This window comes from Bactrocera dorsalis, chromosome 3 (assembly GCF_023373825.1).
Source record: "Bactrocera dorsalis isolate Fly_Bdor chromosome 3, ASM2337382v1, whole genome shotgun sequence".
Lineage (NCBI taxonomy): Eukaryota > Metazoa > Arthropoda > Insecta > Diptera > Tephritidae > Bactrocera > Bactrocera dorsalis.
Genome location: NC_064305.1, coordinates 88915421 through 88937188, shown reverse-complemented (window position 1 = coordinate 88937188; position 21768 = coordinate 88915421). Strand labels below are relative to the sequence as shown.

The 21768-nt window shown below is 36.4% G+C and overlaps 1 protein-coding gene across 10 annotated transcripts in view; it reads left to right on the top strand.

Annotated features, from left to right (window-relative positions):
* The window catches only part of LOC105222846 (uncharacterized), an 80796-nt gene that overhangs the window by 48783 nt on the left and 10245 nt on the right, over positions 1-21768 (top strand). For 7 of the 10 annotated variants that reach the window (XM_049450927.1, XM_029548912.2, XM_049450926.1 and 4 more), the window contains 5 exons: positions 5477-5622; positions 8484-8761; positions 8992-9186; positions 10320-10346; positions 16491-17078. In XM_049450927.1, the coding sequence (XP_049306884.1) occupies positions 5477-5622; positions 8484-8761; positions 8992-9186; positions 10320-10346; positions 16491-17078 (1234 nt within the window). The remainder of the gene's footprint in view (positions 1-5476; positions 5623-8483; positions 8762-8991; positions 9187-10319; positions 10347-16490; positions 17079-21768) is intronic. The other 3 variants (XM_029548916.2, XM_049450929.1, XM_049450928.1) reach the window with 2 other exon arrangements.

Genomic DNA, 21768 nt, shown 5'->3' with positions numbered 1-21768 from the left:
ATATACAGTTATATGTGCTCTCGCATACATATGTAAGTCGTTGTTATCCGTCTGGTGTTGGCCAGTCTCATTTGACTCTCGTAATTTATGACTCTTGGCTTCGGTGTTTTAAAAAGTGAGCAATTTATGTGCAACACTTACTGCTGTCGCTTTTGCGATTTCCACAAGTGTTGACATTCACAAGCACAGCTTGGCGTGGAAATTGAGCGTACGTGCGCGTAACCACTTGACAGCACCCTGTCAGAACTCAGAAAGGTAATATGTGAGAAAATAAGTGTTTGCAATTGAACATGATTGCGTTGGTCGTCGTGGTTGAGTGGTATCAGTGTGTGGCTTTCAATAATAATAATAAGGAAATATCTTAAACAACCTATGCAGAAGTCACTCCCATTTTTATTGCAAATATAGGTAAGCTTCCATCCATTGGGTAGTCGAAAAAGTCTTTTCGTATTTCTGATCTAATACCATTTTGGTACGACCCCTTTTTGCCACTTTTTCGCTAGAGACATTATTCCATCAGTATAAAACTTTTCTGGTTTCTCGGCGAAAAACTGCGACAAGTAATTTTCACAGGCTTCTCTTGAAGTCAACTTCAGTCCATTAAGGGAGTTCTGCATTGACCGAAACAAATGGTAGTCCGATGGTGCAAGGTCAGGGCTATATAGTGGATGCATTAAAACTTCCCAGTTAAGCTCTCTCAGTTTTTGCCGAGTCATCAAAAATCTGTGTGGTCTAGCGTTTTCATGATGGAAGACAAAACCCTTTCTGTTGATCAGTTTTGGCCGTTTTTGTCGATTGCTTGCTTCAATCTCATCAATTGTTGACAGTAAAATATCAATCGTTCGACCAGGCTGGTGCAGCTCATAGTGATTCCTTTCCAATCCCACATAACACTTTGTATAACTTTTCAAGGCGTCAATCCTTGCTTTGCGACCATTTGTTGATCTTCACGTCGTTTGGACCATGATCTTTTTCGCACATTATTGCCATATTTGATCCACTTTTCGTCTTCTGTTATAATTCGCTTCAGAAATGGTTCGATTTTATATCGTTTTCAAAATATAGCAAATTTCTTCATTATTTTTACTGATTTTTGAACAGCTGTAAGTATTTTTCAACTTCCCTGAATTTAATTTATTGTTAAATGAAGCTTAAAATCTCACTTTTCGAACACTATATGGTGTGACACATGTGCATGGTAGCACTGGAGTTATACGACTGCAACGACATCTATTGACAAAATATGAAAAGACTTTTTCAACTACTCAATATTCCTATTTAAATGCGTGAAAACCAATTTTTTGTCAGTCCGGGTCTATTCGATAAACTGATACATTTACCTTTTGATTTCTTTCATGATTCCGTATTAATCTATACATGGAGCGACCTCAATTTGAGAGCTTTTTCAGCTAATTTTAAAATTGCGATGTGTACATTCTCAGAAATGGCGAAGCCTGGGTAACTCAAGATTTGTAGAAGCATTGTCTTAATCTCTCAATTCGAAATTTAGTACTGCATTTTCAGCTGATTATAAATAACTAACGTCTTCTTCATTAATACCTCAAAAGGTTCCAGTAGAAGAAAACTGGTCCAATAAGAACACAAAGTACCTTTCTTTTAGAGGCGCCCGGCTTTATAGCACCTTTTATAGTTTACACTAAATATATGCAAGTTTTATAAAGACAAACCCTTATCAAGTGTTTACCCTCACATCCCGCTGTGTGTATTTAAACTCAAGATAAAGCTGCAACGTTACTTCTTAAGTGCATTTATGACATTGGTTTGTGCGTCAGTTGGTTGAAGTCCCCGTTGTACACACTGGGGAAATTGAGATTAAGTGTAGTGACCAAGTGTGTTTGCCGCTCCAAGAACAATGGAAAGGCACAATGTACACGCGCGCATATTACCACAAGCGACCGGCAGACATATTTGCTTGGGCTTATGGCCATGGGAGTCCCATCGTACTGAAATCAATTGAGCCATCTGCCAGACGATGCACCTGTTCGGGAGCCACAAGCCATAAATATATATATATATATAAAGCACGCATGTATGTATGTATATGTGTGCACCAATGTGTTAATATTCATATGTGTATTTTGTTGGCATTGTCTACCTGAAGTTAAGTGTTTCCAACACTCTGCATTCAGCCCCATTCACGCTGATGAGCCCTTGGGGAATACCGTTGACTGAGTAAGTGTCGTTACCTTCAGTGAAAGTACTCATCGCTCTTCGCATACGCATGCCACTCGTTGAAATTTTGTTGCTGAATATGCGACGATTTTTGTGTCGAGGATCTTGTTGCTTCCACTGTCAACTTAATTGTGTTCGTTAGTGCTGTGGTTGTGAGTTAATTTTGGTATGATAGTTGTGCATGTTGGCTGGAGGATAGACACTCACCAACAACAAGTCAATATGCTAACACAAACATTTGTATGTATGCCCGCCGTGTAGGGCCATTCCTTTGCTGTTGCAAATGTGGGTTTGACATTTCATTCGCTGTCAACCAGTTAATTAAGTCAATTAAAAAATATTGGTATTCTCAACGTGTCGGGATAAGCGTGAAAGCCACTCTATTCAATTGTATACATCAAATGAAATTAACCGTAAAAATTGCGCGTGCGTGTGTATGTGGGAGTATACATGTGGCAATGTATGAGTTTAATGAGGGCATTGTGTCTGGTTATTAACTTTTCCCAGCGCTTGTGTGTTTGCTGTTTAATTCTTATTTCGACGCGTCTGTATCTCGGCTATATTTTATCTGTCTGTGCGTACAAATGCTTTGCTTTCTGTTTATTTTTTGTTGTGTCTACAACTGTACAATATGTTATGTGCTACTGACAATTCTAATTTATTTTTGTTTTATTTGTAGTTGTTGTTTCTTTTATCTGGTGCTCGTAAATTTTTTATAACCACTGGGATTAAGTGGTCATTTTCCAGTGAATTTGTGTCTTTCTCTTTCAGCAAAGCATGTGGCTTACAATGAAATGATAATCTAATATAATGGTTAATGAAATTATTGTGCGTTTAAATTAAATAAAATGTCCTGCTGTCATTCTAGGATTTCTGGGAGCTCTGAGCTTATCATTTAAATACTTAATTATGCGGTTTTCAGATTAATATTTATTTAATTTTATTGCTGAAATGTTTCTTTTTTTTTTTTGAGATGGTCTTGTTCTCATGAAGAGAGCGTGTGTGTGCGGTATTCACACTTGAGAATGTGAAGAAGATATCAAAGTAACCCCAATTAGATGTAAAACTCTTATGCCAACGATTTTTCCAGTTCTCGGAACACATTTCATTAGCACTTTTTGGGATCGCCTTCAGTTCCTTCAGAGAATTTTGTTTTATCTGTTCGATCGACTGCGTAGCGGCTATTTCAGTTTGGAGAGCAAGAAAGAATCACACTATTCATCGATGGTTTTCATTGTGTTTTGGCTTTAAATTCGGTGCGATGGTGCATTATCATTGTGTAAAATCCATAAATTGTTCGTCCACAATTCTAGCCGTTTTCGATGAATGTTCTCATCAGCTTGATTTTTGAGCGGCTTTGGCGTGATTGTTTTGGTTTCGGCTTGTTTTTTTCCGTGTTTGCATGCAAAACTCATATACCCATGTCTCAGAGGTAGTTTTAAAGCTCTCCATGAATGAGGGATCGGAATTCTCACGTTCAAGCATGTCCAAAGAGACCTGTTTACGTAACCATTTTTGAAAAAACCTCAGCTTTATTGAGACGAGTCGAGCAAAAAGACGTTTCATACCCAGTACGACTGAAGTTAAGGGGTTTTCTTGCTAAACTTGAAAAAACTCGACTTATGAAAAATGGACGTCATCTTTTAAAGCATTTGGTTTAAAGTATATAACAGCTGAAAAGACATTTATAGTAATTATAATATTAATTATAATAAAACTTTGATTGAGTTAAACCGTCATTTAGCTATGAACTAAACTTCTGCGTACACATTTTATATTCACAATTTGTGGGCAAATTTCATTTTAACTGGCACAAGTCACACGTTCAAGTTTATAAATATTTTCATCGTCAAGCGAGAAGCATTAAAAGCCATTAAAAATGTCATTACGCAGCGCCAACAGCAACAACATCACTCTCAGCGCCTTTTATCCTTGTCAACGCCGTGAGCGTGGATAAGTATCAACAAACATCAAACGACAAACAGTTAAACAAATAACGAAATTAGCAACTAAATTAAAAAGAAATTGCTGCTATTCGTGTAATGCACCGCCGTCCGCCCGCAGCAATCAAGCGAGAATAATAAAGTCGAGCTGGGCGAGTGGACGATGCTGTAAGCAATCAAGCGCCACCCATTGCGGCCGTCATTTAGCCACAATGAGCTGTTTGGCAGCAAAACGAACGCTTTTCAATTCATTGAGCATCATTCTGCGCCTCATTTAATTCTCATGCTCCTCATTGAATTCTCACGCTCATTCATTCGTTTTAATTAAATTTTTAATCACACAAACAAAAACCACTTGCAAACTTTTATGTAACTTTCGGTCTTACCGCGGAGTATTTGCTAGCCTTTTTGTAATAAATAGCTGCAGGCGTCTAGTACGAAGAACTTGTTGAGTTTCTGTAAAGATTTTGGGCGGGGCTCTCAGCTACAGCTGGCGCGAGAAAATTATGATGTTGCCTTCTGTGTCAGATTTTCACAAGATATCTTTACCAAATTTGGCACAGATTTTTGTTCAAGCAAACATGCAATCTACCGAATAAATTGTTCTGATCGGACTACTATAGCATATAGCTGTTATACAAACTGATCGATCAAAATTAAGATAAAGGTCTCTTATGCCCTTTGTTCTATAAGAAACACACCTGTTAAGTGTGCTATAGCTATGATACGACAGCAGTTGTTGTTTTGATTTCATTTTATGTATATGTATAAATCACTTATGTGTAGTTTATGTTGTTATTGTTGTAGCAATTACTGCTTCAAATTACATTTGTTTCATATAAACCCAACAACCTATGTTTTTGTTGTTCAACACATCCCCCATCCCTTCATGACCATATTCTTTCGTATCCTTTGAAATTCTTACTTTTTTCCACAATCCTCTAATTTGTGTGGTTGTTCGTCAGACTATTGTGTCAAACAGCTCTTGCCCTCAAGATCAGCAACCGTTAGCTCGGTTGCGTTTAAAACATTGTAATCGGATTTGTCGTGGCAGCTCGTGTTTTATTCATTCACCCCCTCATACATAACTAGCCAAAGTTATGTACATACATACATATCTATGCATCTGTAGGTATTTGCTTGCATAGTCATCTAGTTTTGCGGCGTTATTCTCTTTTGCTTCTCGCTTTCTTTATTGTCCTTTAGCCTCTCAGCTCGTCCGTTCGCTAGCCTGCTTTCCTGCTCCCTTGCAACCCAGCATCCATGCATCTGTGCATCCTTTGTGTTTTCATGTGACGCTTGTAGTTTGTGGCAAAGAGTGGTAATTGAATTAATTTAAGTTACAGGGTTGTCCAGGATGTCGCCGGCAATAGTGAGGCAATCATTTTAGATCGTCTTTCGCCCAGCACTCAGTATTCGATAGCGGTGACGGCCATTTGGCTTGGCAAGAAGTATCGGAGCAGACAGATCATATTTCGTACATTGGGTAAGTAATCATTAAAATACTTATTAGAGCACACATTATATTTCTGTCTATAAGTAAATATACACAAATTTTGACATAAATATGCAAGGGCTGACAAAAAAAATTCGAAATGAGTTAAATCAGACACCAAAAAGGCACACTAAAGTGTTTTGCCTTAAGTTGGACAATTCCCTTAGGTTTATTTATTATGCATACTTAGACACAACAGTGGTGGCCAATAAGATATATTAATTTTTGAGAATATACATATGTTGAGGATGCTGCAAAAAGCCTTTGGCTATCAAACTCCGTCTTTTAAAAGTGTTTACAAGTTGCATAACGAGTTCAAAGCCAGTCGTGAGAGTGTTGAGAAAAATGTGGTGTCAAGTCGGCCGAAAACATCAGCTGATGAACAACACGTCAAACAAGTCGAAGGTGCTTGAAAATCGTCGATTTAGTATGAGAGACATTGCTGATCGGTGCAGGCGATTTTGAAAAACGAATTAGGCTTGAAAAGAGTTAAATCTCGAATAGTTCCATAAACACTTAATTTTTTTGAAAACACCCGTTGTGTTAACATCTGTGAAACAATACTTTCTCACTATCAAAACGTGATGAAACGCATCATAACGTAACTGGAGATGAGACTTGGATCTACCCTTACGATATCCCGAAACAACCGATCAATCGAGCGAATGTCGTGCTAAAGGCGAGCTGAAACCGAAAAAACCACGTCAAAATCGCTCAAAAATCAAGGTCATGTTGACAGTTTTCTTCGATTATCATGGTGTGGTGCATTATGAATTCCTTCCACCGGGCCATGCTGTCAACAAGGAATATTATTTGAGCGTTATGCGCCATTTACATGAAGCTATTCGCCCACGATAATGCACCATCTCATAGCGCATTTTTTCGTGATCATTTCGCCAAAAATTCAACAAATATCGTTCCGCATCCACCGTTTTCGCTTGATTTACTTTCGCCTGATTTACCTTCGTGTGACTTTTTTGACTCAATTGAGGATATAAAAGTGGAATCGAAGAAGACTCTGAGGGCCATCACGACGAAGGATTTTTCCAAGTGCTATGATAACTGGAAAATTCGTTGGCATAAGTGTATTGCAGTGGGAGGGGATTACTTTGAAAGAGATGAAATGGATTTGAAAGAATAAATAAATATTTAAAAATATATCAAAATATATCAAAATTCACCTTTCAATTTGATCAATGTCGTTATTCCAGAACATCAGTAGTCTGAAAACCTAAACAATTGACTCCTCTCCAGAATTAATTTTTGGGGAAGCAGACTATGTCGGCGTAAGTCATTGCGTGATGTCATCATAATGCTTATTGTTTTAATTTAATTTCGGCTGAAATTTTCAGGATATTTTCAACCTACAAATAGTACAAAAAAACCGGTAATTGTAATTAAATTCTCCAGAGTTTTCGAAAAAATTTATTTTGCTTAGTTGGTGGACTATGCTTAATTATTATTCCAAATATGAGCGCGATCTGTCAACAGGTTTGTTTACAGCAGCTGCTTAAGTCGGTACACCTCAGTAGTGCCTTGCGATTTTTACAAAGGATAAATATACGGAACAAAGGATTTTGTATTTCTTTTAAATTTCGTATGCGTAATCGTTCCAAATGTTGGACATTCTTACGGTGGTTCACAAAAACGCTACCCCATGAGTGGTAAAAAGCCTTCAAAGATGTACAAGAGATCGTTGAAAATACGACTCGTTCTGGAAGACCTTCGAAAAGTGAAGGATATGGTGCTTGAAAATCCTTAAACAAAAGTTAAAGAATTGGCGATAGAGTTTGACATCTCTTGCGAGTCCATTCGAATGATTTTGGTGGATATTTTGCGTATCAAAGCTGAATTCTTTTCAGAAAGAGTACGATTGTGACCGAATTTAAAGGCAAAAACGTAATTAACGCCTTAGATCAAACACGGTATTTACCAGATTTGGCTCCGTGTGATTTTTTCCCCTCCAAACTGCGAAATAGGGAACAAAGGAGTTCCACTTTTGAAGTGTAAATGTCATCTTCCCTATCACTTATGACATATTTAAGATTCCAACTAAGTAAAGACCCATGATTAGCTTTTATAAGTAAACTAAAGTGATGTACTGCCACGAAAACTTTAGATAACATCACAACTGAAAATTTTATGATTTTTCTTATCTTTATTTTTACCTTAAATCAATTAATGTCAATAAATGTATAAAAATACTTGTATTTAGACTATTTTGTGTGTACTAATCTAAAAATGGCGTTCTCAAATAAACCGCTACGCAATACGAAAATACTACGCTTCAAATAAACAATAAAAATTGGCTAATACATAATATAAATAAATGAAAATAAATACAGGAGCAACAACATATAGCAAGTGTTATTACTTTATCGAGTATATGGAATAAGACCTACACATATCTCAGTCCCATAAAATTGTGGAGTATCTGCGATGTTGAATTTTATTTGGCCATCATTGTACCTTGAGACACACATACTTTATTATATAAACAATCATAAGTATATGTATATATGTAAGTAGTATATATAAATAAGTAGTTGTAATAGAATATTTGAGAACTTTATCAACTTGTTTCGAGTACATCAATAATAAAACTAATCGAATTTTTGCCTTTTTCCCAAATGTCCTATTCAATCATTCATATTTCCACTTTCCACTTTTCTCTTCTGCAATTTCGTTGTTTTACACCCAACTGCGACTGGTTGGTATGCGCGTACATTTGTGTGTGTGTGCTTGCGACAATTGCTCATCTAACTGCATGGCACGCGAACACCAATGTCAATGTACGAAAAACAAAATGGGAATGTTACAAAAATGCGGCACAATCAAAACAACGCTTTCAGATATGCCCAAGACATCGTCACAGCAGGACTATGCGCCCGGACATACGGCCGGCGCGCTGGGAAGCCAAAACAGCGTTGGCAATGTTAATGCGGGTATCGCCGGAGGTGGTGCGCCTGGTGCGGCCGGTGGAAGTGGTGTGGGGGTTGCTGGCACGGGGCTTATCGGCGGCAATCTGGCTAGCGCAGCGGCAGCAGCGAACGGTAATGGCACGTATGGAGACGATGTAACGTCAACAGTGACGAATACAATGGCGCAACGGCCACGTGAATTGCCAACGGTAAGTGTGTGTTAAGCCGCGGCAATTTATTAGTGTATCTATGTATATGTGTGTGTATGTATGAGTGCAATTTGAAGTGTGAATTGCAAAAGTGTGTTTGCTCTTACTTGATTTCATTTATTCAATTGGTGTAATATCAATTTCGCAGAATTTATTTAGCTTGTTTGTGATCTTTCCGCTTAACTGAATTTAATCTATTGTTTCTCTCTGATTCTCTCACTTTCTCTCAGATACGCGGCGTTGAAATCGGTATTGTGCTGATTGTTCTGATGGTGTGGGCTGGTGCTATAGCACTATTCTTCAACCGTTGGGGCAAAATTCGCATGCTGTTGCCCTATCAACCGGACTACAAGCACGAACAGCTGAAGGTACCCGGCACCGGAGTGTGCACTGGCGCTGGCTGCAACGGCCAACATTCGCATCAGGTATGATTTGTAGGCATTTCTTAAAGCGTTCAAATACACCTTTCATGCCTTGGTTTTGCATTTTGGTTGCTAGCGCGTGATTGCGTACCAGGTGCGTGCCTCATTAGCCACCTTAAGTTGTTGAATACGAAATGAGAACTCATGCTAGTGAGTGTTTGTGCTTAATATAAGCAAAAAATCGGGTATTTCCTATAAAATATTTATTTCAAAAGCGGTTTCCCAAAAACAAAACTATTAATTTTTATAAAATAGAAAATATCAGAAAAATGTTAAAACAACACATTTTTTGAAAATAGTAGGAAAAAATTATTCAAAATTGACGAACGCAAAGCATGCGTGTCAGCGAAATGCCACACGGCGTATACGCAACTTACCATCGCATAGTGTTACACGGAGTATACGCAATACAGCACATTTTTCGTTAGCGCTGGCTTCACAATCGTTTTGTGATTATTTTGGTAGCTCAGAACAACAAATAAAACGCTGTAGTATTTTTTGAAAATTTAGAGCAAATTAACTGTGTTTGCTTGGAAGAGGAGCCTAAGTCGCGTTAAGGAAGAAATTAGGCAGTGAAGTGTTCTTGTTTGATGTATCAAAGCGGTAAGAGTTTTGGTGCATGTTCTGAAAAAATTTATTTGTCATGAAGTTATAGTTTAGCAGCTAAATTATTATTGATATTTTCAAGGTTAAACCAAAATGTCTATGTCTTCATGTTCGATATACGCTCTTCTTCCATCCGAACACAACTGTTAACGTCCCAAACTAGAGTTTCCACTTTAATGAATATAACAACATCGCAAATGTGTTTCAACTTGCTCACTAATTTAGCATAAATAGCTCCAACTACCAACTTTCCGATGTGGCAACTTACATGCAAATGTGCTTAGCTTTAGTTACTACTCCATTCACTTAGTTATGTACTTATTTTATATAGAATATAAATGTGTACATAGTCTCTTATGTATTAGCGTACACTTCAGCTCTCCTCTCACTCATACCCAAATCGTGTTTTTTCGTATTTAAGCAAAACAATAAACTATCAAATGTTCATCAACTAAACATAGTACTAACCAACTCACGGCTTTAACTGAAATAACATTTCTTTACTGTTGTTGTATTTTATATATTTTTAGAACCTACACCCAGATATATTCGTAAAGGTATCTACAAAATTTAATACAATTCAATTAATTTTATTACTTGCATTTTATTAATAAAAACCTAAACCTGCTGACTCGTAAATATCGGTTTAGATATCAATCATGAAATATATTTACTGTCATGCATACATACAAGACACCTACATGTATACATACCTATATGTAGTTTGTATACTCGCATAGCTAGTAATTCCTCTATTTGAACGGGCTGCTGAGTCCACAACCCTTAGTTGAATGCTTCCTCCCCGTTTTAACCTCTTCAGCTATTATCGTATTTGTATACAACAAAGTATATAAAATTTAAGCATTTCAGTGTAGTTACATAGTCACAAACATATTTTGCTAACAAATTTGCGAAGTAAACATAAACATACATACACACCTATTCAGCTTTTAATATTACAAACAATTAAACAATTAAAACTTTACTGCAAACCATAATTTCTGCCAATCACTCGTCCATCAATTGGGTTACTTATTGTTTTGTTTATTTTATTTTCAAATATATTAAAGGTTAAATTTTGGTTTGTATATGTATGCCAATCGCTAAAATATTTCCAAAAGAATTAAAAATTTGCAAATGTGATAAATGTACAGGAATATTTACGAAGACATTAATTGTTGTTTGTGTTATAAATTTCAGCAGAGATTGGCGATTTGCCAAAATTACGCAGATGTTAGCATTTTTTTACGAATTCATAACCTATTTCAATATATATACATTGTGACAAAAAAGCACCCGAAAATTGTAATTAAATTCCCCGACTAAATGATATTTAAAAATGTATTTTGCTAAGTTGATAGTACTGTCCTTAATTACTATGCCAAGCATGAGCGACATGTTAAATAGTTTGTTTACAGCAGTTGATCAATTCGGTACATCTCAGTAGTACGTTGCGATTTTTATAATGCATAAAAATATCGAACAAAGCACTTGTCTCAAATTTTGTATTTTCAACCGAATTTCGTGTGCAGAATCATTGCGAATGTTGGAGAGCATATGCGGTGATTAAGCTTAATCAAAAACACCAGCCTACAGGTGGTAAAAAGCATTCAAAGACCATCGAGAGATCGTTGAAGACTTGCATCTTTCTGGACAACCTTCAACCTCTTCAACTGATTACAATATTAAAAAAAAGTAAGAAATATGGTGCTTGAAAATCGTCAGGCAAGTGGTAGGGAGATGACAAGAAGGGTCGTCATTTATGCAAGTTCGTTCGAAAGATTTTGGTGGATAATTTGGGTAGGAAACACGTTCATGCTCGACTCGTCCCAATAAAGCTGAATTATTTCCAAAAAGAGTACCGAAACAGTCCTCTTTCCTCTACGAAAAGTGTTTCGGGAGCAGAAAAAATCGTTTTCAAGTGTACTAAATGTACACTGGTCGGCATATATATTTTGTCATAGCATTCATTTGACCTTTAGACTCTTGAACTAAGTACCGGTGCATTATTAGAACCGAAAATGATGATGAAAGAGAAGTGCAAATTAATAACTGTAAATATGCGAAATATTTCGTCAATTGTCTTTAGGTTTTCGTTCTGCTGATAAGAATGCCGGCAAGCAACGATTTTTGCAGCGGCATATATATTTTGTCATTGCGTGATTTAGTTGTTTCTAGGCAAGCTGAAAGTGTGGTTCAAGAATATTATTACAAGTTTTCATTAACATTGCATAAAGTTGATCTTTTAATATTTAAAATGGTTAAAACATCTGAGCTGAGCACCAAAATAAGATCAGAAATTGTGATCAAATACAACTTGGGTTTTTCCGTAATAAACATCGCTAGGGAATATAATTTGTCTCGTCAGACCATTTACTATCAAATCAATAAATATAGAAAATGTAACGATGTCACCAATGTTCGCCGTAAAGGCAGAAATCGAAAGACAGGAGCTGATGCCGACCGTCTTATCGTCCGTGCTTTTAAGAAGGACCCTCTAAAAACACCAAAGGCTGTGTCCTTGGAATGGAATGAGACTGCATCCACTTCCATAAGTGAGAGAACAATACGCAGGCGTTTGATTGAAGCAGATATGAAAACATATATTGCAAAGCCAATACCTTTCATCACCCTAAAAAATAGACTAAAGCGTTTGGAGTTCGCGAAAAGGTACATCACCAAGTCCCCTTCATTTTGGTGTAAAATCCTGTGGACGGATGAGAGTAGTTTTGAATTCCACGCATCTCAAAAGAAAGTTTTTGTAAGAATTAACAAGAATTATCGTAAAAAAATTGCTTCTGTGTGTCAAAGAGTAAGCCATGGGGGTGGGAGCGTAATGTTCTGGGGCGCAGTTTCATACAATGGTGTGGGAGACTTGGTTCCCATAGACGGATCCATGAACCAGAACCGATATTTAGAAACCTTAAACAATTATGCACTTCCTTCCGGCGACAGATTAATAGGAAAAGAATTTATTCTCCAACAGGACAATGCTCCATGCCATAAGGTGAGATTAATTACTAGGTTTTTAAGAGATGTTGGGGTGGAAACCCTCGATTGGCCACCGCAAAGTCCTGACTTAAGCATTATTGAAAATGTGTGGTCGCTAATAAAGCGAAATAGAAGCACTGATCTGACCAGGACAAAACCAGAAACCATCACTGAGGTCACAATGAATTGGAAAGAGATTCCTTTGAAATACCTCCAAACCTTGGTCGAATCCGTCCCGAATCGCCTCCAAAAGGTCATAGACACCAAAGGAGGTTATATTTTTTTATTAATTTCCAGTTTAAAATAGATTTATAAAACAAAATAGTGAATTAAGATAAAAAAAAATGTTTGTCAAAATACTTATGCCACCCATGAAAGTACTTTGTTTTTAGTTTTAATTAAATAAAAAATCTAAATCAATGTTAAACATGAAAAATTGTTATATTTATAATTTAATATATTGTAACTAAATGAACTATGTACAATCCATAAATACTTTTCTCTTTAAAATAAATAAAATTTCAAACCGAAACTGAGGCATCGCCATGTCAAAATATATATGCCGACCAGTGTATATATATTGAGGCCCTATGCTCCACCCAGGAACTAAGGGAAAATATATATATACTTATATATACATATCTCATAATAAATATTTAAATGCTTTGCTTTTTATTTACAATTTCTGGGTGCTTTTTTGTCACAATGTAAGTAGTTAAATTGGTCACGTCAATTAAAAAATTATAGATATCATGTGTGTTTTAGAAAATATTCCATCAAATAATCAAATTTGCATAGACTTGCTATGAGCGCTGTCAGTTCATTCACCGCATTTGTTTTTATGGCCTCCATCAACTCTTGGCGCTTTTCATAGAAAGAATATTTCAATAAGAGGCCGAGTATAATGGTGCAGTGCGGCAATATTTTATTCTCTCTGTTCCACGTGTGAAGATGTAAATCATATTGTTTCAAGCTCAGTAAAAAATTAGCTCAGTCAGCTGTGTTTGAGTGTGAAATAAGACAGTGAATCATCATACGCTTCAAATAGAATTATCGTAGTGCTTCTGAAAAAAAGTTCTTCTAGATCTAAACCGAGCCTCCCTAAAAAACGTTTCTTTCAAGTTTGGTCCCAGCCCAAAAAAATAGTTAAGCACCAGTTATATTTAAATTAATTTATTTGATCGAATTACTCTCTAATGCTTCTTCGCTATCTTTAAATAAATTTAAATTTTATAAAGGTGTTTCATCGGTTTCGTTCCGATGAAACTCTGATTACTGTTCCTATATTGAACAATAGACTCTTGTCTTCACAACAGGCTTGTTTGAACCAAATTTAAAAATCAAGAATCAAGTATATGCCTTACATCTGCGTCGAATATTTATGGCTGATTTGTCTCTTTAATTCAAAATAATATAAATTAATTTTATTTTCTTCCATAAAACAGAAATTATGGTTTCAGTATTGCAATATTTTATGATAACATCAGTCAAGAAAACAATATATTTTCCACAACCTTTTTTTATTACAATAACACAAAATATATTTTGAAATTTGCTTGTGCTCAAAACAAGATAATATAAGATGTTCAAATTATATAAAGGGTGATTTTTTAAGAGCTTGATAACTTTTTTTTAAAAAAAAACGCATAAAATTTGCAAAATCTCATCGGTTCTTTATTTGAAACGTTAGATTGGTTCATGACATTTACTTTTTGAAGATAATTTCATTTAAATGTTGACCGCGGCTGCGTCTTAGGTGGTCCATTCGGAAAGTCCAATTTTGGGCAACTTTTTCGAGCATTTCGGCCGGAATAGCCCGAATTTCTTCGGAAATGTTGTCTTCCAAAGCTGGAATAGTTGCTGGCTTATTTCTGTAGACTTTAGACTTGACGTAGCCCCACAAAAAATAGTCTAAAGGCGTTAAATCGCATGATCTTGGTGGCCAACTTACGGGTCCATTTCTTGAGATGAATTGTTGTCCGAAGTTTTCCCTCAAAATGGCCATAGAATCGCGAGCTGTGTGGCATGTAGCGCCATCTTGTTGAAACCACATGTCAACCAAGTTCAGTTCTTCCATTTTTGGCAACAAAAAGTTTGTTAGCATCGAACGATAGCGATCGCCATTCACCGTAACGTTGCGTCCAACAGCATCTTTGAAAAAATACGGTCCAATGATTCCACCAGCGTACAAACCACACCAAACAGTGCATTTTTCGGGATGCATGGGCAGTTCTTGAACGGCTTCTGGTTGCTCTTCACCCCAAATGCGGCAATTTTGCTTATTTACGTAGCCATTCAACCAGAAATGAGCCTCATCGCTGAACAAAATTTGTCCGAAAAAAAAAAAAACCGAACACTGATTTTGGTAATAAAATTCAATGATTTGCAAGCGTTGCTCGTTAGTAAGTCTATTCATGATGAAATGTCAAAGCATACTGAGCATCTTTCTCTTTGACACCATGTCTGAAATCCCACGTGATCTGTCAAATACTAATGCATGAAAATCCTAACCTCAAAAAATCACCCTTTACCATGCACACCGCAAGTCAAGTACTTCTATCGAAATTCATGAGGCGTGAGTCCTTTCACAGAGTTATTTAATACATGATAGCTAACCTTAAACCCACAGCAATGGATACTCCCAAAGAAAAGAAGCTCGTTATAATTTCCATGGCCCACTTCCGCTGATTTGGCAATTTATTTCTTTCATTTAATTTTTGGATTTCAAGGTTTTATGCACTATCATCTCTTTTATACATAAATATCTATGTAATTATGTGACAAAAAATGATATAACATTTTAGTATTTAAGTAAAGAAAATATGTAACAATTGTAGCGCTTGAATCAATTTCTACACAATACTTGCATTTATAAAAGTAATTATAAATTTAAGGTATATATTTGGTTAGTCCACATTGCGGTAGATAATATGACAGCTGCGCCTGTCCACCCATCAAAATTTCGTAGTTATTATGTATGTACAATAGTTAATTCATTGTCCTTGCATACACAGCGTCGACACTCAAAAGCCAAAGTGTTTACATCTCTCCCCTTTTCTTTCTTATCTCTTCTCTCTCTCTTTCTCTCTTTGTTCCGGCTTTTCTGCTTATTATTCGTGCCAATTAATGTGTGTGCTCCGTGTGCGCCAATGCGTGTCCACTACATTTGTATGTGTGTGTCCACTCGCTGCTGCTCACACATACACATACATATTATATAAACGCACACACACACACGCGCTCAGTGTTTGCCGCGTTGCGAGGGTTGTGGCATCTTCGATCGCTGCTTTCAATATCCGCGACGCGAGCTGGAGCGCGATTGCGGCTGCCAGTTTGCATTGCTGCATAAGGCCGATGTGGAGAGCTAGCAACCAGCGCATGGTGATGGCGTTGCATCATCGGAAGGCTACGTCAAAGTCGATAGCATCGATAGTCCAACTGCCGCGTTGGCGACACCATTGCACAGCTGTGGCGCCATCAGTTGTCTGCGACTTGAGAACGAAGCTGCCAGAGGTGGTGGCGCCGGCGCTGATAGTCGCAATAATTTGAGCGACAGCGATTGTAGCGCTAGCGAAGCGGATGAGAATGGCGCTGTTGATGAGAACGACATTGACACAGATGGTCGAATGCAACGCGATCACCACTCCTTGCACCACGAGCAGCAGCATCAGCAATATCATCAACAACAACAACATCAACTGCTCATACAGTCGAAATCGAAAGCGGGTGGCGGTATCAGCAGCGGCGGAGGAGGCGAACATAAGCTGAGGCAGAAGCGTTTCACTCAACAACGAAGCATATTGAAGAATTCAACAGAGCGTTCAAGCAATCAGGATGAGCAGGAACTGCTGGAGGCCAAAAAGCAATTGATATTGCGGCGACGACGGCTCTTCAGTCACTACCGTCAGTACGAGCAGTGGCGTCGGCGTCAATTCAGCTACGATCCGTGCTACTATCGCGCCATACCGCTGCCAATCGGCCAGGCGTCGACCACCAACTATGCTGGCGGTTATGGCAGTCAGGGGCAGGGCGCATTCCGACGCCGCCGCCAGTACAGGCGGCAGTACTCGTGTGCCGAACGTGAGGATTCGCGCGAGAGTCGTGAGTCGTCGTCGCTGCATCGCTACAAGGGCGCCAGTGTGATGGCTAGCGAATCATTCAATACCGATAGCGCTAACTATATTAACTATGAACAACAACAACAAGAACAATCACACCAACGGTCACAACAACCGCTACAGCAACTGCAACAGCGTGAAGAATCAATCGAACCCTACTCAACAATGGGACGTCGCAGTGTAAGTGGGATTTTTAAGCTCTTCCTAAAGCACAACGAAAGCACAATGGCACTCGATACTCACACGACGGCCTCCCAAGGCAGTACTTTGTTCAACCGTTGGCCGTCGGCAAGCTGCACCCCGTACAACTACTGTTTGTTGTTAGCGTTGTTTTAGTAGTTGCACTTTGTAAATAAAAACAAAACCACCGCTTGAAATATCTAGCGTCGACACGAACACCAGCATCTCACTGCACCCTGTACAAAATGCAAGAGCCAACCACCTTGTTGGCCGCCGAGCAAAACCTTGTTCATTACATAACTAGTTGGCTTCAAACCCTGCTTGATTGTTTGGTTCCGATATTTGTCGAATTGCGATGACCCGAAGAGTAGCACCCGATGCGCTATAAGTGGAAGGATTAAGGATGTTTGGGTTGAGTTAAATTTCTCTGTTCTTCCTTCATTCTTATTTCTTCTAAAAGCTTATCTAGAAAACAGTTTTTATTATAAAGTTTTATTAGTTTTAGATAAGTTTGCTGCGATTTTGGCTGAACTTTATGCGCTTCTACTTTTACATAGTGAGCTTTGAAACTTGTTCTGCTGTAAAACTGTAAATTCACTTTACTTTTACATTAAAAGTACTAGCTTCTTCATCTTTTATTTAAAACTATATTTTTATCATATTTAATTATATGCATTTAATTTTTTCTCAACACCTTATTTCGATATTCTCGCTTGCCTTTTGCTTCGAAGTTTTTAGAGCATCCTGTATGAATTCTTTTCCGTTACATAGAAACTATTCCAGTATTTTGAAGTTTAAAACTACTTTAAAGCTTATATTTTGTAATTTGCTTAAGACTTTCAGTAAAATTTGCAAACCATTTCAGAGATTTTCTAGCACCGCTTTGGAATTTACATAAAAACTTTTGAAAAGCTTAAAAACCAAATGATTTAAAAGTAAAATATAAAAAAGTTTAAAAAGTTATAACTTGGATTAATGTTCGGAAACATGGTGTTATAACAAGAAGGGTCCAAAAGGATAGTCTGGATGGTTTGACATTGCCTTATAGAAGTATGGCTTGTAACGGCAAAATAAAATTTAAAATATTTTTACGTAAATTGAAGACTTTTGATATACTATTATCGTGTACTGTGATCGTATGAATAATATTTGAATATTGACTTAACTTCATCAATTTGTTTGGTCAAAGGTATTCAAGCAACTTTTACTTAATAAATAGATAAGTTTTAAAAACGGGTTATCCTGATTTCCGACAAAACTACAAGTGCTATAGAAAAAAACTGTATGACAATGTTATGGCTAACGAAAATATCTATAACTTTTGTTCACTGACCTTTTGCACATAACCTCAAATTCTAGCACAAATATTATAAGAACTTCTACCGATAATATGAAAATGGATGAAAACCCCCCTCACTCCCCATTTAACGATAGTGTTCAAAACTACTAAAAGCGCAATAAATCAATAACTAAATGCACCAGAAACGTAACATTTTCAGTTGGGATGGTATGATAAATGATAAAAATTGGACGATGGGCGCGGCACTGGTGAATTTTGGTAAAATTCCGTATCTCGGGACACGACTGAACCGATTTTTTATGTCACATTGTGCAAAATGGGCAAACTCGTACCACAACCACGCTTTCTTCCAATATAGCACAATTTTAATTCCACTTGAGTCGTTCAGTTTCCAGTACACAAATAAAGAAGTGGGATTAAGCTTTGCACGAATATTGCCTTTAGTGTGCGCCACCTTATGTGTTTTACTCGTAACGGTGCATCTTTGTGCCTAAAATACAATAGATAAATCTGAGCGAAAACTTGGCCTAGCCCCTATATGTATAATTACTATTAGGATTTTCGAACTTCCGGCTGACTTTACTCCATAAGATTGCTTTTAACCTTAAAGTATTTCTCTAGCTTTGATTCTTGCTAGTTGCAAGTGTATAAAATGTTTGGTTACACCCGAACTTAGCCATTCCTTACTTACAATTTTCTTTAATCAGTTAGACATATTGTAGTATTCTTTCCTTGTATCAATTTTGTATTTAAAACAGGTGACCTTCAACGAAATTAAGCATTACATGGAGCGATGTTTGAGTATTGTGAATTTAATTAACGAAATTGCTTCGTTCAACTCAATTTCTTTCCGTTGTGTTTGTAGTAATTATTAATAGACAATCCGTGAAGGCGAAAAAACTCAATAAGTTAGTGTACAGATTTTAAAGTCATTTAAGAGTTAGTTTTTTTAGAAAAGGAGCGGTTCTTTATATTACAAGCTGGACGAGTCATATTAAATAGAACTGTTTTGAAAACATTCAGAATATGAACTTCATGAGGGAAGAATATGAGGTAAACTAACATACTTGTATAATCCAAAATGTAGCTTCGATAATTTACTACAAATTAAAATTTGTAATTATTAAGCAAAAATTCTTGAAGAGAATCGATTAACAACGTCCAAATAATATTTGTCCATAAATAATAATAAAAAAAATTAAGCGCCGATTTGAAGAATTTCCAATGCAAAGAGAATGTATCTGTGAATAAAACGTTATGCAGTGTGCCACATGCCAATATTAATTAACACAGTTATGTTAAAGTTATAATTTGCTTTCTCGGAGCGACACATTCATACATCTGACGGTTGGAAAAACAGTTTTATGTAATTATTTCGATACCTCCATTAATTTGTATGTGAATGTGTGAAAATTCCTCAAAAGGGTTTATTTATTTATGGAACGAATATGGATTGCATAATCGGAAGCCCATGTCAATGGGTAAACAGAGTTACATGTGTGACCTGCATTCATGGGTATGTAAATAAATATATATGTAAATACTCATAATGACAACCAATCCAATGCTCTCGTGAAATCGATGGCAATTAAGCATTATTGTAATAAGCGTTTTATTCTCAATAAATTTCCTCAAAATAGAAGAAATAATTAGTAGCACCAACTTAAGCGCTAATTAGTTATTAGAGTGCTATTACATTATGTACATAATAATGCCACGGAGTGAGAAAATTGAACAATTTAATTGGATTTAATCGTTATATTTATTGTTATGGTTATTATTATTGTTATTTTTACAATTTTTTCTAAAATTTTACTTCGGAGAAAATATTATATATCAAAATATCAAAATGAAAATTTGACTTGAATCATTAGTTCCAAGTAATAATAATTATTAACCGAACAGAATAACTGTCATTCAAACTGACTGCTCAAAATTAAGATAAATATTACTGTGGGCAAAAAATAGTAAGACTTTTTAATTAAAATTTCGTGCAAAAAACCCTTTCGTCGAAATATTTCTATTTATTTTGGGAAAGGCCTTCAGTGATAATTGCTTGTCACGAACAAGTGTTTTAATTATTCTAAGAGGATCGAGAACGCGTTGACGACGAACCACACCCAGCATCATCTGATGATCAACACGTCAATAAAATTCAGGAATTGCTGTTTGAAAATCGACAGTCAGAGATCTTACTGGCATTGTTGGTTCCAAAATTAGTAAATTAAAATTTTTCGAAAACCAGCGTCGAGGTGTGGTGCACTCCGAATTCCTTCCGACCGGCCAAACTGCCAAGAAGGAATACTATTTGAATGTTTGCGTCGCTTGCGCAAAGTTATTCGTAAAAGAGGTCGGAATTATAGGACAACTCCTGATTTTTGCACCATGATAATGCATCGTCGGATAATGCATTGATTCTTCGTGAGTTTTTCATCAAATTTTCAACGAATATCATGCCAGAACAACCGAATTCGCTTGATTTGGCTCCGTGTGACTTCTGGCGATTCAGCAAACTCAATCGACCACTCCGGGGAAGCCGTTATTAATCAATTGAAGACTTAAAAAGTGAATCGCTACGCGCATTTTAGACTATTCCGGTAATTGATTCTAACTACTGTTTCGAGGATTGGAAGCATTTTAAAATTCTTAGCAAAGTCTTACAATTTTTTGCTCATAGTAGTATATTGTTTATACCCTTTTAATTTTATAAAAATGTGCCTGTGAAGGTTAGTATGGCTTCAGTGAGCCGAAGTTAACGTTCTTTCTTGTTTTTTGTAAATATAATGAAAAATATTTCTTTTTGCAAACCATAAATCAAAATTGCTGATTAATCGATTAACTTGCCGCAATTATCATAACTTTCGTATTGCAGTCAATCGTTTCACACAATTATCGAGTAATAAATTTTAATTGCCATCCCAAGGCACACATTACAACGAATAAAATTATTTTGTGAAAATCGAAATTTTCAATAACGCAAAACCATTGAACAAATATTCAAATATATGTATGTATGTAAACTTATTTTTTTTGTAGAAATATTCTGCACACCTTTAGCAGCTGAGTTAAATAAATCTTGTTATGTATTAGCAATGTGAAAAACCATGAGCCGTTTACATTTCAAGTCAGCAAACGCTGTTTATTGCTATAAACAAATGAGACGTTGCAAATTGAAATAACAAATGCCACATATATATTTATTTAAGCTGTCGAAATGCTAATTAAAGCGGTAGGAATATACATATAATAAATAAACATCCGAAATTTTACGATAAATTTGGAAAAATTAAATTATGCAAAGTCAAAATTTGACATATATGGATTTGTAAATATATGGAAAATTATTATTTATTTAAAGAAAAGAAGAATAATCAAGGAAATATTGTTAAA